Source organism: Mesoplodon densirostris, chromosome 18 (assembly GCF_025265405.1).
Source record: "Mesoplodon densirostris isolate mMesDen1 chromosome 18, mMesDen1 primary haplotype, whole genome shotgun sequence".
In the NCBI taxonomy this organism is placed as follows: Eukaryota; Metazoa; Chordata; class Mammalia; order Artiodactyla; family Ziphiidae; genus Mesoplodon; species Mesoplodon densirostris.
The window spans coordinates 2,736,758-2,751,822 of NC_082678.1; the positions used below are offsets into that span (position 1 = coordinate 2,736,758).

At 51.2% G+C, this 15,065-nt stretch overlaps 1 protein-coding gene across 2 annotated transcripts in view; it reads right to left on the reverse strand.

Annotated features, from left to right (window-relative positions):
* Window positions 1-15,065, reverse strand: part of IGF2BP1 (insulin like growth factor 2 mRNA binding protein 1) — a 38,375-nt gene that overhangs the window by 654 nt on the left and 22,656 nt on the right. Inside the window, exons 3-14 of one of the 2 annotated variants that reach the window (XM_060081413.1) lie at window positions 13,072-13,120; window positions 12,502-12,553; window positions 8,974-9,037; window positions 7,417-7,698; window positions 6,520-6,654; window positions 5,680-5,802; window positions 4,767-4,902; window positions 3,994-4,116; window positions 3,516-3,635; window positions 2,613-2,687; window positions 1,731-1,862; window positions 1,351-1,464 (exon numbers count right to left, since the gene is read on the reverse strand). In XM_060081413.1, the coding sequence (XP_059937396.1) occupies window positions 1,351-1,464; window positions 1,731-1,862; window positions 2,613-2,687; window positions 3,516-3,635; window positions 3,994-4,116; window positions 4,767-4,902; window positions 5,680-5,802; window positions 6,520-6,654; window positions 7,417-7,698; window positions 8,974-9,037; window positions 12,502-12,553; window positions 13,072-13,120 (1,405 nt within the window). The remainder of the gene's footprint in view (window positions 1-1,350; window positions 1,465-1,730; window positions 1,863-2,612; window positions 2,688-3,515; window positions 3,636-3,993; window positions 4,117-4,766; window positions 4,903-5,679; window positions 5,803-6,519; window positions 6,655-7,416; window positions 7,699-8,973; window positions 9,038-12,501; window positions 12,554-13,071; window positions 13,121-15,065) is intronic. The other variant, XM_060081414.1, reaches the window with a different exon arrangement.

Here is a 15,065-nt window from a genome sequence, read left to right on the forward strand (position 1 = left end):
TTACCAGAATGTCTCCTTTCCATAAATTGAGTGCTTGATTTCTTGGTTAAAGAGAAAGTTGGTCTAGGTTGGGGAAAGAAGGTGGAGTCAATATTTATACATTAATTCCTACTCTGTCAGCCCTGTGCTTGATGTTTTACAGAGTTTTTCATTGAGTTCTCATTTTAACCAATGAACAATGTCCCCACTTTGGTATTTAATACACCCTGGCTCTCTGCATCCCTGGATACATCATTTAAATCTCACATTCCTGGGCTTCCCTGGTGGCGCAGTGGTTGGGAGTCTGCCTGCCGATGCGGGGGACACGGGTTCGTGCCCAGGTCCGGGAGGATCCCGCGTGCCGCGGAGCGGCTGGGCCCGTGAGCCGTGGCCGCTGAGCCTGCGCGTCCAGAGCCTGTGCTCCGTAACGGGAGAGGCCACAACAGTGAGAGGCCCGCGTACCGCAAACAAAACAAAACAAAACAAAACATCTCACATTCCTCATGTGTACAATGAGGCTGTTATGAGGATTACATGAGTTAACAGAGACCACACAGAATAATGCTTGGTGTAGCAGCAGAAGCTATAAATCGTAAATATTTCTGTGGCTATTAATGGCTCCCAAAGGGCTGTCAGAGAAAGTTGTCACGCTACGCTGGGGTCTGGGTTCCTGTTTTGCCCTCGATTGTGTGAGCAGCCTCAGGTGGGCCACAAGCCTGATGTGACATGCTTATCCTCTGTGAGTGGAAGGGACTGTATCCAATAGTCTCCACATCCCTTCTAGCTCCAACACTAAGGGGTTTTAGGAAAACCCCACTAGCTTCCAATCATCCTACAATTTGAACCTGATACCTGCCGTCCTTTCTAGACTCTGGGGTCAGTCCCAATGCTGGGCACTGCTGACCGGCTTCCTGGAAGCAGTGCAGGGATAGATGGTGAGCTCCAGGAAGAGAACAGGAGGTGGAAGAACGGGAAGCAAGGACGGAGCCGTGGTTCTGGGGACGGTGGAGGAACTGCACTGCAAACGGGCCACCCAGGACGTTACTCCATGAACAAGGCTGGGTGGTGGATAAGACCCACTTCTCTTCTCATCCAGTGCAGAAGAGAAGGACTAAGGTTAGACGACAGAGAAGACTATTAACACGTAACATACGACACACCATAGTTATTACATAATATAGACCACCTGTGAAAACCGTCAAATCACTGTCCCTACAGCTTTAAGAGGGAATAAAACATCTACAGCTCACACCCTTACACATGGAAGGAAAGAATGACCCAGCCCAGAGGCGGGCAGAGCGCACGGGACTTGTCGGGGTCGTGCTTCTGGAGCCCTGCCGCCCTCCCGTGATGGGGGAGTGACATATGTACCTGGCTGGCATAGAAATGCCCAATGATCTTGACGATGACCTGGTCGTTCTCATCAGGGGTCTGGTCTCTTGGCACCACCACCTCAGCTGCCGTCAGATTTTGCAGCTCATTCACCTGGGGGCGTGGGCAGGGAGGACAGGTCAGAGAGGAGCTCAGGGTGCTGTCCATGTCAAACATGGATGGGACTGGAGGGTCAAGAGCTTGGTCACTAGCAGGTAGAAACTGGAGGAGTCAGGAGCTGGGCTTGGGAAGTGGAATCAAGTGAACGGGCAAATTGGGAGCACCCAGGCTGAGGCGGGTGGAGGAGCTGGGGGCCAGGGAAGAGCTGTTGGGTTCGGGGACTAATGTCCAGAGCTTTCAACCTGACCCTCACGGCTCACCGTTTTGCCACCTTTGCCAATGACCCGGCCAGCTGCCGACGCTGGCACCCGGATATGGGTCTCCAGCTTTACTTCCTCCTTGGGACCAAAGAAGTTCTCCTCCTTGAGTTTTCCATAAATTCTTCCCTGAGCCTGAGAAGAGGAGGTCATTGTTGTATCAGCGGGCCACGTGTATGTGACGAAAGGGAAGCTCCCCAAGCCCCACCCCCTCCTCCTCTGGCCCACAGGCCCACGCCCACTCGGGGTGGGTCACCATCTAGGCCAGGTGATACGAAAGGTCCACAGAAACGACCTGCCAATACTCCTGCTCACTGTAACACTGGGGAGGCTGGGCAGAGTAACTGAGTATGAATACGTAGCTCTTCAGAGGAACATAGCACCTGAGCTACAAACCAGACCTATGGGGTCTGGGATGCTTGCATGGACTTGGACAAGCCGTGGCTGGCAAGTCAAGGCCCTGAGTGGCAGCTGGTGGAAGCCACTCACTCAGAGGGCAGGCTCTTGGTCACTCCACACAGTCTAGAGAGCTGTCCCCGTTCTCCATCCCTCCCTAGGTCAGAATAAGCTATTAGCTCTTCGGCTGTCTGCCCAGAAGTTCGAGAACCTCGGCACGTCATAGGGACATAAAGGAGAGAAGGGCCTTCCTCAGTCACTAAGGCAGAGGACAAGGAGGAAGCCCTCAGACTGCCTTCTTCCCCATGTGCCTATTTACTCTCAGGAAGCAAAGAGGGAAAGCAACAGAATTCCCATCTGAGGTCAATTTGAAAGCAGCCTTGCAGCCCTGTGTTTTGCAGGGAAGCTTAAAAACATGATGCAGATTTGCACTCCCATCCAAACTCAATTCCTCTGGGTCCTACTTGGAAAAACAATAAAGATCAGAACCTTGAATTGGGCCTCTGGGGGTCCAGTGATGATGACCATGCGAACTTTGGAGTCCGGAGTTTCAGGAGGAGCGATCTGCAAAGCAAACGCCCGTCAAAGAGGTGCCCTTGCCCTCCACCTCCGCGGACCCCTACCACCACCCTGCGTCCACTCCCCGCTTCGGACGGCCAGGGCAGTGAAGAACAAAGAGCCCGAGCCCCAAGGCTATTGCGCCTGCACCGAAACCCTTATGAGGGCATGGGTGCGTTCGTTTCCTGACATTTTCTAAGTAGGGGCACCCCGCCCACACCCCATGTCCCCCTCTCGCCAGCAGGTCTCAGTAGAGTCCTGCCAAGAGGGAGGGGCACAGATGACCAGTGCGGGGAGGGCAGTGACCTCCCAGAGAATCTCCCGGAGCTCTTCTTCAGAGAACATATACTGCATTTGACCAAAACCTTTCAGACCACTGAAACCAACGGCTTGAGACTTGTGAAATCTAACAAAACATCTGTTCACTGTGACAGGTTCTCCATGGCCAGGGAAGGTGGAAAGACGGCTAACATTTACTGAGCAACCACTGTGCACCAGGCACTGAGCCAGGGACTTTGGCTGCATTACTGCAGAGTATTATCATCCCTACTGTACTGATGAGGAACCGAAGGCTCAGGTTCTACATAGCTCAGAACCTGCGATTTGAACCCGGTCAGTCTCGCCTGAACTGAAGTTCTCTTCTCTGCCTGTACCACCTCCTCCCTTAGCCTGAAAGCCCAGGAGCCTGGAAGGCATCCCACGGAGGACCAAGCGAGGTCAAAAGCAAAGCATCTGCCCGACACTAGGCAGATGGGGTGTCTGAGAACAAGCGTCGAGGGTGACGGGAGCCGCGCGCTCTCCCACGGCGGGAGCGGGACGGAGACGGCAGGTCACCTTGATGGAGGCGCTGGCGAAGCGCGAGAGCTGCTTGATGTGCTGCCCCTTCTTGCCGATGATGGCGCCCACCGCCTGCGCGGGAATGAACACCTGCACCATCTCCTGCTCTGGAGCCTGCTGCCAAGACAGGACGTGTTACTAACGCAGGTCAAGGGACACCGCCCGGAAGCCCTCCGTGGCCCTGGCCTGCATCCTCGAGGAGGAAAGGGTGCAGGCACCCAGCGGCCACCCTGGGCTACGTGCTCTGTAGCTCTTTGTAGCCGGGACAAAGGGAAGAAGCCGGACAAGACAAGGAGGAAGCGTGCTGCCAGCATCTGAGGCTGCCGTGCCCAGGGCGGATGCTCTGGAGGGTTGGCGCCAGTGGCTGGGAGCCCTTCCCTCTCCCCGCAAATCCCCAGGCGTCAGGCTGCCACAAAGAGCTGGGCCCTGCGGCCGCATGGCCCAGGGGTCCCCTGTAGTAAGACCCTGCACCTACCATAAAGGAGCTGTAGGGGGCGGTTCCGGTGACGCTGCTGGGAGGTGGTGGGACTGCACTGGAGGAGGCTGGAAAAAGGCCTACAGCAGCCAAGTTCAGGCCGGGGATGAGGTGAGACTGCAGCTGGGGAAGGAAGGTGAAGAGAGAGAGGTCGGCTCATTCGGACAGGACCGGGTGGCCCTGGCTGAACGAGAGGGTGAGCGGGCCTCGACAGCGCAATGACGTGCTTTTGCCCCCAACCTGCCTGTCCTTCTGGTTTTTACACACACTCGCATGTACACCGAGGGTTCTCGCTGGACCAAGAACCGGCAGCTCTGAGGAGAGGGCCCAGCGTTAGACCCTCAGACGTCCTTCCTCTCTAGTGGTTTACTGCGCTCTGACAGAGACACACCTCGGACTCGGCCGATGGCGAGGAAGAGGAGACAGACCTCTGACCCGCAGGGCTCACCTTTTTGGTCACGTGCCCCACATCCTCACTCCCCTCTAAAAACCAGATGAAAATTATGGACCCTCTCCCCACTAAGTGCACATAAACACAAGTTTACAGGAGGATCACAGACCTCAAAGCCCAAGACTGGACTCCCCCTTGCACCCCAGGAATCAAATGAAGAATCCCTATTAATTTAATTTTAAAAGGATTCTGATGAATCGAGGTCCAAAAGCAAAGCAAAAGCTCCAAGGCCCCCCAGCCTGAGAATGCCCACCTCACTGGACACCCACTTCTGCCATGGCTCAGGCTCACGGAAGGGCAAGCAGAGGCACCCAGCACTCACACTCATGGCAGCCACGTCATTCTCATAGGCTTCCCGAACTTTCTTCATGATCTCCTGCTCGGCCCTGCAGCAGTTCTCGATGGCGCCCTTCACAGTGATGGTCCTCTCGGGGTTATAGAGCGTGAGGTCCTGGAGCCTGGGGCGGGGAGCACAGCGGTGTCAAGCTTCCGCCGACAGGCCAGGACCGGGAGACGGGTCCTGGCTGGGGCCGAGACACAACAAGGCCATTTCTGCAGGCTGTTTAGTTTGGGGCAAACAGCTCTCTGTTTCTGGCCTTCGGTTTGTAACCAAGGCAAGGATTCCCCACGGGGAGGTGAGGATACTCAGAGCAGACTGGTAAAGCAAGGAGGATGCTCATAACTGGAAGCTGGTCCCCAATGGCGCCAGGCAACCCATTTCCCGTGCCCTTAGGCACAGAGCAGTTACTTTGCCCACCGGTAAGTCTCTGACAACATCAAGAGGCACACAGTGCTCACGGAGCTGCTAGTCCAGCTGCATGACTGTGGTCCCCCCCCCAGTGAGGCAAACCGTCACGCACAGCACGTGCTCAGGGCTCAGAAAAGGATCTGGGTCTGTCCACTTCCCATGGCCTGGCAAATGCTCCCGAAACCCCAAAGCCCTGGCTCCTGGCCACAGGTTCTCTCCTCCAGATGCAGAGCAAGAGACACAGGATGCGGTAGCAAAGGACTGAAGAGGCGGCACGCTAACAGCAGCCCACAGCGGTGACGGGCGCTCGAATAAGTGCTCCAGCCCTTACAGATAACTGCTCTTCACCGCTTCTTGGATTCTTCTTCTTCAACAAGCAGAAACTGTATCCAACTTCAGGGGCAGATATTAAGGCTCAGTAATGAAACGCCGCCACCCCAGGGGCCCAGGCCTCCCACTCGTAAAGGGAAGTGAGAGAGCGCCTTACGAGGAGATGGTGATCTTTGTCTCCGTGTCCTGCTCCACCTTCTTCAGGTTGCGCCCCTCCTTGCCGATGAGACGCCCCACGAAATTGTTATGGGCCAGGATCTTCAGGGGAACCTCGTCAGCCCTTGGGAAGAAGCGAGGGACAAGAGCTTCTTAGACGGCGGGCCACCGCAGGTGAGGGCTTTCCAAGGTAAACCCCAAGACAGAATTACGTTTTCAAAGAAAACCAGCAGATCAGTGGTTGTTTAGGGAGAGAAATGGGAAGTAGGGGCGGGTGGCCAAGGGCACAAGGTCAATAAGGGCGACGGATATGTTCCTTATCCGAACTGTGGTGATGGTTTTAGAGATGTACTCACAGACGAAAAGAAGCCAACTATAGAACAGCATGTTCATTATGATCCTATTTGTGCTAAAATATACGCACATACATACACATGCACACACCTGTGAGGGCACAGCATTGCTAAGATATACAAGGCGTTATTTACAAGGATTCATTTTCTCAGCTTTTATCCTTTCATAGAATTTCTGTGTCTCCTATTTGTCTCTATTCTTGCTTTAAAAAAGTCTGTGTTAGGGCTTCCCTGGTGGCGCAGTGGTTGGGAGTCCGCCTGCCGACGCGGGGGACACGGGTTCGTGCCCCGGTCCGGGAAGGTCCCACATGCCGCGGAGCGGCTGGGCCCGTGAGCCATGGCCGCTGAGCCTGCGTGTCCGGAGCCTGTGCTCCGCAACGGGAGAGGCCACAACAGTGAGAGGCCCGTGTGCCGCAGGAAAAAAAAAAAAGTCTGCGTTAGAGTCGAGGAGGTGGCAGTGCCCACGTGCCCAGAAGCTGAAGCCTTACGTTTTGGTGTCCTTTGCCTCCTTGTGCATAATCTCCAAGATCATCTTACAGGCAGAGGAGCAGCCCTCGGGGGTCGAGTGGACGCTGATGGCCTTCTCGGCAGCACCTGCGTTCTCCTTCCTGTGCACGTCGATCCTGAGGACCACAGGTACACGGATGGTTAGCTAACCCTCAGTCAAAGCTACAGTCCGGCTCCTTTTGGAACAAAGCCAAGCGCAGAATTGAAATGGGCAGAGAAAAGGGCCAGCCTGTTGCTTTGGATTCTGTCTCAGTCAGGAGGTGGTGGCTGAGAATGGTGGCGTCTATCATGGGAATACAGGGTTGGGGGATCAACAGCCCTCAGCTGTGAAGCTGCATTTCCCCTTGAATTCTGCATTTCCCCCTTGAAACAACTATAAAGAGAAAGCACACTGTCCCAAATTAAAAGTAAATAATAAAAGGATGCATTATGAATAAGGACACAATGTGACCTGTTCTCTTTCCACAGAACACACAATGATCAGCTATAAAGATCAGAGAAGAGGGGTGGCTGTGGTGGAATGGGAGACGGGTCAGAACTGTGACCTCTTACTAAGGTCCCTGACAGGCCCCATCCTGTTGCCGCCAATAAGTGGTGCTGAAACCACAGAGCACTAAGGAGTGGCCACCTTTTTGCCAAGACTAGGTTTGCTCGATGAGACCCTCTACAAGAAATAGAACCCTTCTTACTAACGAAAGTGTGTGGCCCAGCCACTGCCACCAAACGGCACCCTCAGGCTTATTCTACCTCCCCAACACTTCCTAAGAGGTAAAGTTGAGTCGAGGCCCCTCAGCGTGCTTCCCGGAGAGGCTTCGCCTCCTGGGCACCAACCACTGCTCCCTGGCCCCACCTCCACTTCCCCTGCAGCCAAGACTCACTTGGACTGGGTCTGCTTTGTGATGTTGCGGATGGTGGCACCCTCCTTGCCGATGATGGCGCCCACGTACTGGGTGGGCACGAGGAGCCGCAGGGGGATGTCCACTTGCTGTTGCTTGGCCGGGGCTCCTGCTGCCACGGGAGAGCCCTGGCGGGGCTGGCCCCGAGAGCCAAAGCCTCCTCGGCGCCCATTCTCGGGACCCTGTGTTATCTGCTCATCAGGAATGTAGGAGACCTTCAAGGCGTGGTTCTCCAGTTGGTGGCCGTTCAGCTTCATGATGGCTCTGAGGACAGAGGGAGAATCTACTGGTCACTCCAATCCACGCCAATCACACCAAATGCCCTCCAGGTGCAAAGCACTCAGCTGGGTTACAACATGGAACATGCCAGAAGAAAGGGAGATGACCACCTGCGCACCACTCCCACCTCCACCTTAGAGAACCTTCCAGTCTAAATAGCATAAGACATCAAGTAAGGTATTATAACACAAATAAGTTATTTCCACTGAATTTTGGAATTGGCTTGTGAATTTCGACCAGAGCTACCTATCACATAGGATTCACATGAGAATCACATGTGATTCGCGATAAGTGAATACTAAATAAAACGTGCTAGAACAAGGTTTGTCGTGTCACCTATTGAGAGTGATACTGCCCATGTTTAAGCAAACTCCATGGAAACAGAAAAGGTGGAGACAGGAGTTTAAGTCTGTCTGGAATGTCTGAAAAATGGGACTGATGAACACTGAAGGGAGGGGACAAGCACCGTCCATTCCCAAGGCTGATGCTGGTTAGAAACGTTAACGAGGCAACAATGTGTAGTAGGAAGTAAGCAAGTGTTGATTTAAAGCCAGGTTAAGGCCCACAGATCAGCCACAGGGACCTCCAGAAAATTCTGAGTCCAGCAGGCACCTAAAAGAAAACTGAATGGTCTGAGAAAGTGGGGGGATTTTACACTAGGTTGGAGGAAACAAATTGGAGAGAGGCAACATGCTGAAGGGACAAGAAAGCCATCAAAAGAAAAATGGCCTATAACTGAGTATAAATGAGTACACAAAGTATACAAGCCAGTCAGTACCAGTGGGTGGAGAAGTGTGACTCAACCAAACAGGCTAAGGAGCCAGAAACTGTGGGTGTGATGGGACGCAAGGCAATCCCTGAGATAAAATGTCTGCCTCGGCCACATCATAACAAATCCTTTAGGTCTCAGTTCCTTCTCATCACCACTAGATGGCGCCATCAACACAGCAAAGGACCCCATGGCTTCTCCCGCAACCAGAGACCAATTAAAAGCCAGTATCTAGTCCTAAAGAGGATGTCCCACCTTCCCCGGGAGGTCTTTGGGTCCCTCCCTTCGAAGTATTTGCCATCAGTCCTGGTGAGGTTTCTGAACCTTTGAGATTCCGGAACCAAAAGACAAGAGTCTGGATTTGGTTGCCACAAAATCAGAGGCTAGGTGCAGACTCGTGCCCACCTAGACCCCGCCCCTGCCCAAGCAGGGGCACCTGGCTCCCACCACTCACAAAGACCCTCCTTTGCCCCACTTTTGGGTCCACTCACTGCCTGGTCTGTTCGCGGTTGGAATAGGTGACATTCACCACTGCCGTCTCACTCTCGGTGTTCACTGGGGAAGCAAAACAGAGGTCAAGGTTAGAGCAGTGGGATCTGGAGATGGCACCAACCATGTAAACGTTGTCAAAAGCTCATCTTTGATGGTTATGCGATCAAGAAGGAAATACTTGAATGACGAAGCATTTCCCCTATAGACCACTTTCACCACAACTCCTGGAAAATTCAAATTAGACTTTACATGCCTTCCTTTGATTTCCCTACCAGCCCTCAAGAGAGACAGGAATACAAAAGGGTGTGCAGTCAACACATTCGGCAGTTATGCAGCAGGGAGAAAAGACACACACACACATACATACATACATACATACATACATACATACATACATACATACACCCCAACCTGGAGATAAATTTATTCTTAGAAAGAAATTTAAACTAGTTAAAAATCACACACCTAGTGAGACTGGACCAAGAAATGGTCTGTAAGGACATGGCTGAAGAGATTTGGGGAAACACCCGAAACCATTTTAGAGTATCCTCAAGGATATACTGATCAAACGTAAGTGTATCATGACCGAGCTGAATGAGTTGACAAGAGTAGCTGCCATGGAGTCTGGGGGGAAGGATTTGGGAGTGGACCTGGGTTGGACGTTAGAATTCCAGGCGATCTGGGCACATACTCTTCCCCCTTTGGGGATTGATAAAAATTAACCACTTATGCCTCGTCTTGTGATTATGGGTCGCCTAGGCCTGCTTAGCCCTGGCATGGAGGACTTGGACCAAAAAAATCAAGCCGCCGCCCCACGACACTGAAGGCACTTAGCCACAAAACTGCAATACAGACCACTCTCAGCCCTTCTGACCTCAGTGGTACAGCTCTCCCACCTCAGTGGAGAGGAAGATTCTGAAAGTATAATCTACCAGAGACCTCCCTGGTGGCGCAGTGGTTGAGAATGTGCCTGGCAATGCAGGGGACACGGGTTCGAGCCCTGGTCCGGGAAGATCCCACATGCCGCGGAGCAGCTAAGCCCGCGAGCCACAACTACTGAGCCTGAGCTCTAGAGCCCGCGAGCCACAACTACTGAGCCCACGTGCCACAACTACTGAAGCCTGCGCACCTAGAGCCCGTGCTCTGCCACAAGAGAAGCCACCGCAATGAGAAGCCCGCGCACCGCAACGAAGGGTAGCCCCCGCTCGCCGCAACTAGAGAAAGCCCGTGCGCAGCAACGAAGACCTAACGCAGCCATAAACAAACAAACAAATAAATAAATAAATGTAAAAGACGGTGAGACAAAGGACAATTACTCAGCCATAAAAAAGAATGAAATTCTGCCATTTGCAAGAACGTGGATGGACCTAGAGAACACTATGCTTAGTGAAGTATCAAAGAAAGACAAATAGTGTGCTATCACCTATATGGGGAATCTAAAAAATACAAATGAATGTATGTGCAAAACAGAAACTCAGACAGAAGGCAAACTAGTGGTTACCCAAGAGGAAGGGGGAGAACCTTAAGGGTAGGGGGGTATGGGATTGACAGATACAAACTACTATGCATAAAATCAGACAAGTGATGGGAATTCCCTGGCGGTCCAGTGGTAGGGACTCTGCGCTTTCACTGCCATTGGCCCAGGTTGGATCCCTGGTCAGGGAACTAAGATTTCACAAACCGTGCAGTATGGCCAAAAAATTTTTTAAATAAAATAGACAAGTGACAAAAATATATTGCACAGGGAATTATAGACATTATCTTGCAATGACTTTGAATGGAGTATCATCTTTAAAAATACTGAATCACTATGCTGTACAAATGAAACTAATACATTATAAATCAACTATACTTCAATTAAAAAAAATAATAATAAAGTCATTCTCTCCCTGAAAAAAAGTAAAAGGGTAGACAGAGAGGACTTTGCTTAGAAAGTGGCATCTGATGGGACTTCCCTGGTGGTGCAGTGGTTAAGAATCTGCCTGCTGGGCTTCCCTGGTGGCGCAGTGGTTAAGAATCCACCTGCCAATGCAGGGGACACGGGTTCGAGCCCTGGTCCGGGAAGATCCCACATGCCGCGGAGCAACTAAGCCCGTGCGCCACAGCTACTGAGCCTGCGCTCTAGAGCCAGCAAGCCACAACTACCGAGCCCGTGTGCCACAACTACTGAAGCTCGCGCGCCTAGACCCCGTGCTCTGCAACAAGAAAAACAACTGCAATGAGAAGCCCGCGCACCGCAACGAAGGGTAGCCCCCGCTCGCCGCAACTAGAGAAAGCCCGTGTGCAGCAACAAAGACCCAACGCAGCCAAAAATTAATTAACTAAAAAGTGGCATCTGAGCAGACTAGAAGACTTAATTTTTACAAAATCAAACACTTCCCATTCTGTTCTCCCCAGGTAGCAGGTATTGCCCCCGATTCGGTGTGTTATAGCTCCCTGGTGAGCCTCTTAACCAGCGGTGACTCCTGTTGGGCGCCCCTCGTGAGGCTCTCCAGCGTGCTCCCAAGCCATTACTGGCTCTTTGTCCAGGAGTAACTGAGTCATCAGTCTAAGCTGTGAGCAGAACTGGGCGATGGTTATCAGCGCTTCCAGTTGTGTCCTGGCGTTTATGATAAAAGGCAAGCTTCGGGGTCAGCAGGAGAGAACCTGTTTGATTGATTCAGCACTTCATACCTTTATGCAGGCAAGTATTTTCATCATTTATAATGATTTACAGCTTGCCCCTTTCCACAAAGAATTTGGAGATGAATATTTAAGTCTTGTCTAGGTTTCTTAAAGGTCTGCAAACTCAAACTGTTTATTTTGTCTACCTAAATGACCAAGCTCTGCTTTATGTCCAACCCAAATCACTCCAAATTTTATTTGAGCTTATTTTCTCTGAAAATAATTTATAACCTTAAGCAATGGAGAAACTTCAAAGATCGTACCAAACTTCTTATGATCTAGAATTCTTTTTTATTATTTCTCTTTCCTGAAAGAGAATAAAAAGAACTTAAATAATAATAAAAATAAGTTCTTCTCCACTCTTGAAAGATTTTGCCTGCCCATCAATATGTACAAAAATTCTGTTTTTTTTTTAAATTGACCAAAGACAGGTAGCTCACAATCAGAGGTTCTACAAAAAAAAAAAAAAAAAAAAGACGACCCATTGATTATTCCAGACAAAAACAAAGAATTGTGAAGCTTTTAAAGTAAAAGGGCTACAGATTTGCTCAAGCTGCGTGCACAATTTCCATTCTTAATCTATTCCTAAAATCTTGGGACGTCTATTGCTACCTTGGTTGACCCCAGGAGCCTGGAGACCCCGTGCTTAGAACGAGTGATTTCGTTGAGTCTCTCATTAAACAGAGGAGAAACCTGTCCCGGAGAAGCAGCAGAGCTGAAGCTGGAACTACATGTCCCAGCCCCCACCGCAGCGTGCCTCCCTCCACACCTTCGGCCGTCTGCCCCTCTTCCCCACCCCCACCCCGCCCCCCACTCCAACAGCCACCCCTACCCCACCGCCCCACTCCTCCGCCCACTCTTACCTTGCTCGCAGTTCTCCACTGTCCCATACTGAGCCAGCAAGCTGTCCAGTACCTGGGAGCAGGGAGAAGGGAATACGGCTGCTCTGGGCATCCCAGGAGCTCACAAAGCATCACTAGACACTCCTCACCCCAAAGCACTGGGGTACGGGCGGAGCCTTTGGTGGGGATTGAGCACGTTACCTGCTCAGTTTGCCCTTTCTCAGGTACTAATGCTGATGGTAATCCGTCGGGGTGTCTTTACAGAATGTACTTGAGCTCAGAAAGACATTTAAGGGCCTTTTTGGAAGCAGACCTGTGCCACCTGAGTCCCTAGCTGATCCTCTGTCATCACTAAGTTTGGGGTTCAGGGAATACCCTTCCCTCCTCCCTAATGCCTCTCACGGTAGGGACTGCCCAAAGGACTAATGTTGTCAGTCTTAGGTTAAGAATGCGATCCAACCAGCCTCCCCTCAGCACCAGCTTCTCTGGCCTGGCCCCAAACCCCCAGGGCACCTCCCAGTCATCTCGGCCAACTCAGGCTGACCCCGACTTCTTTCCCAGTGCCACTGAGGGTTTCCCCCAGTCACTTACTTCCCATCGAAGCTGAGGTGGAATATTTCGGATCTGTAGTTTTCGACTCCTGAAATGAGAGAGAACAGCGTCAGTGACGGCTCTGGATACTTCAGGGGCCTGTGACCTTGCATGTTTTAGTCCGGTTCCAGTCTATCTTCCTACCTTCTGCTCAACACCAAAGCCTGAGAGTCGGAGAACGATAACCTTTGGGAATGGAGATCTGGCTTCGTTTCAGAGAGCAAAATATAGTGCTACCACAGATAGGGAAGCCAAAATCAGATGCCCTAAGCACTGGGAGAACATAATTACCCCCCGCCCCCCCCCCCCACCGCACCAGTCACATCTGCTTTGTTTATCTCTCTTAGGTTCTCCTCACCAGTTCTCTGACTCAGCAACCATCTATTACCACCCACTGTGTTTCAGGATGTAGGAATACAGAGCTAGCTATGTGAATTATTACACGAATCATTAACCTGATACCTTTTCAATCGGTGTCTACTTCATGCTGGACTTTGTTCTGCATGCTGGGGACACAATAAGCAAAACAGACAAAGTACCTGGCCTCAAGGTGCTCACAATTTAGTAGCGGAAACATATATGCAAACAAATTACAGCAGGATAATTGGCAGCAGCTCAGCTCTTTCTTGGTACAGATATGGATTTAAACCTGTGCTCCACTTAACAGCACCGATCTTTAAAAGGTTATTTAACTTCTTTGACGCTCAATTTCCTCCTTTGTAAAACAGGGATAATACCTATTCACAGGGAGGTATAAAGTAATGTTAGATAATATTATCAAGAGCTTAGCAAAGGACTTGGAGTAAGTACTTAAAATGTAATAACAGACACACGTGTGGACCGTAAGGTGGAGTAATTAACACACACACAACCCAGCATTATGACCACCCCCTTTCCCTCCTCCCGGGTTTGCTAGGGTTTCTCCTTTCCATCTTTCCAATACCTCTTAAAAACGTAATTTTCCCTGAGGAAGGCTTTCAGGTTCAAGGCTGACTCCCACGGTGATTAACTGCACACCACCCAAATCAATGCCCTAATCCCTGGGCTGAAAACATTTCAACTGACTTGATCTGCATTGGTCAGTTGTCACTTATGTCTTTGCATATCCTTGATCACAAACTCTTAGTTCAGGGACATGGTCCAACAAAATTCTAGTGGCACGAGGGAAAATGAAACTAGGAAGCAAGAAAATCCAGTTCTAGCCCTTAAACTGCCCCCGATTGGCTGTTCTGACTAAGCCACTCAAGCTTCAGGCCCCGTATTCCTGGCTGACATGCAACAGGGCCCAAGGCAGTTCTTGCCAAGCTAGGGGGAAGGGGTACTCAAAGCACAGGAGAGCAAGGGAAGGGATGCTAAGCTCTGTTTTGATCTTGGCTCTGTCCACAGCCAGGTCACTCATTTCATCCCTGTGACCAAGTATCTTGAGATGTAAAATGGAAGCAGAAGGGTCTTTAAGATCCCTTCTAGCTCTGCCGCTTTGAGGGTAGAAAGTCTTTATCAACGAAGTCTTTTCCCGGGTTGAAATAACTTAAGGGAAATGGAAGTGTAGCGTAAGTGTTGGAGAATCTATGTCCACAGTTCTCTACTTTGGTTGGTTCATGAACCTGATCTAAGGAGGTTAGATTACAGCAGGACAAAAGAACAAGGGTCAGAAACAAGTCCAGTTCCAGGCCCTCGGGTCCCACACCAGGCCAGCTTCTTGGGATCCAATTCACTGGCCAAGAGGGAGGAGCCTCATGGCATAGGCATGACCTGGCACATAGGATTCCCCATACACAACACATTTCGTGATGAAACGGGCAAAGGAAACGCAGGGGCCCTCACATGAGGAAAATCAAACTCTTGGTGAACTGAAGAGATGATTATACCATCGGAAGACTGAGAACACTGATCTACCTTAATGCTAGCGACAGGGGTCACCTAAGCTGAGGGAGGACCTCCCCCAAGCAAACGCTTCTGGAAGGACTGCAAGGAGATGGGCGGTGCCTGCCTGG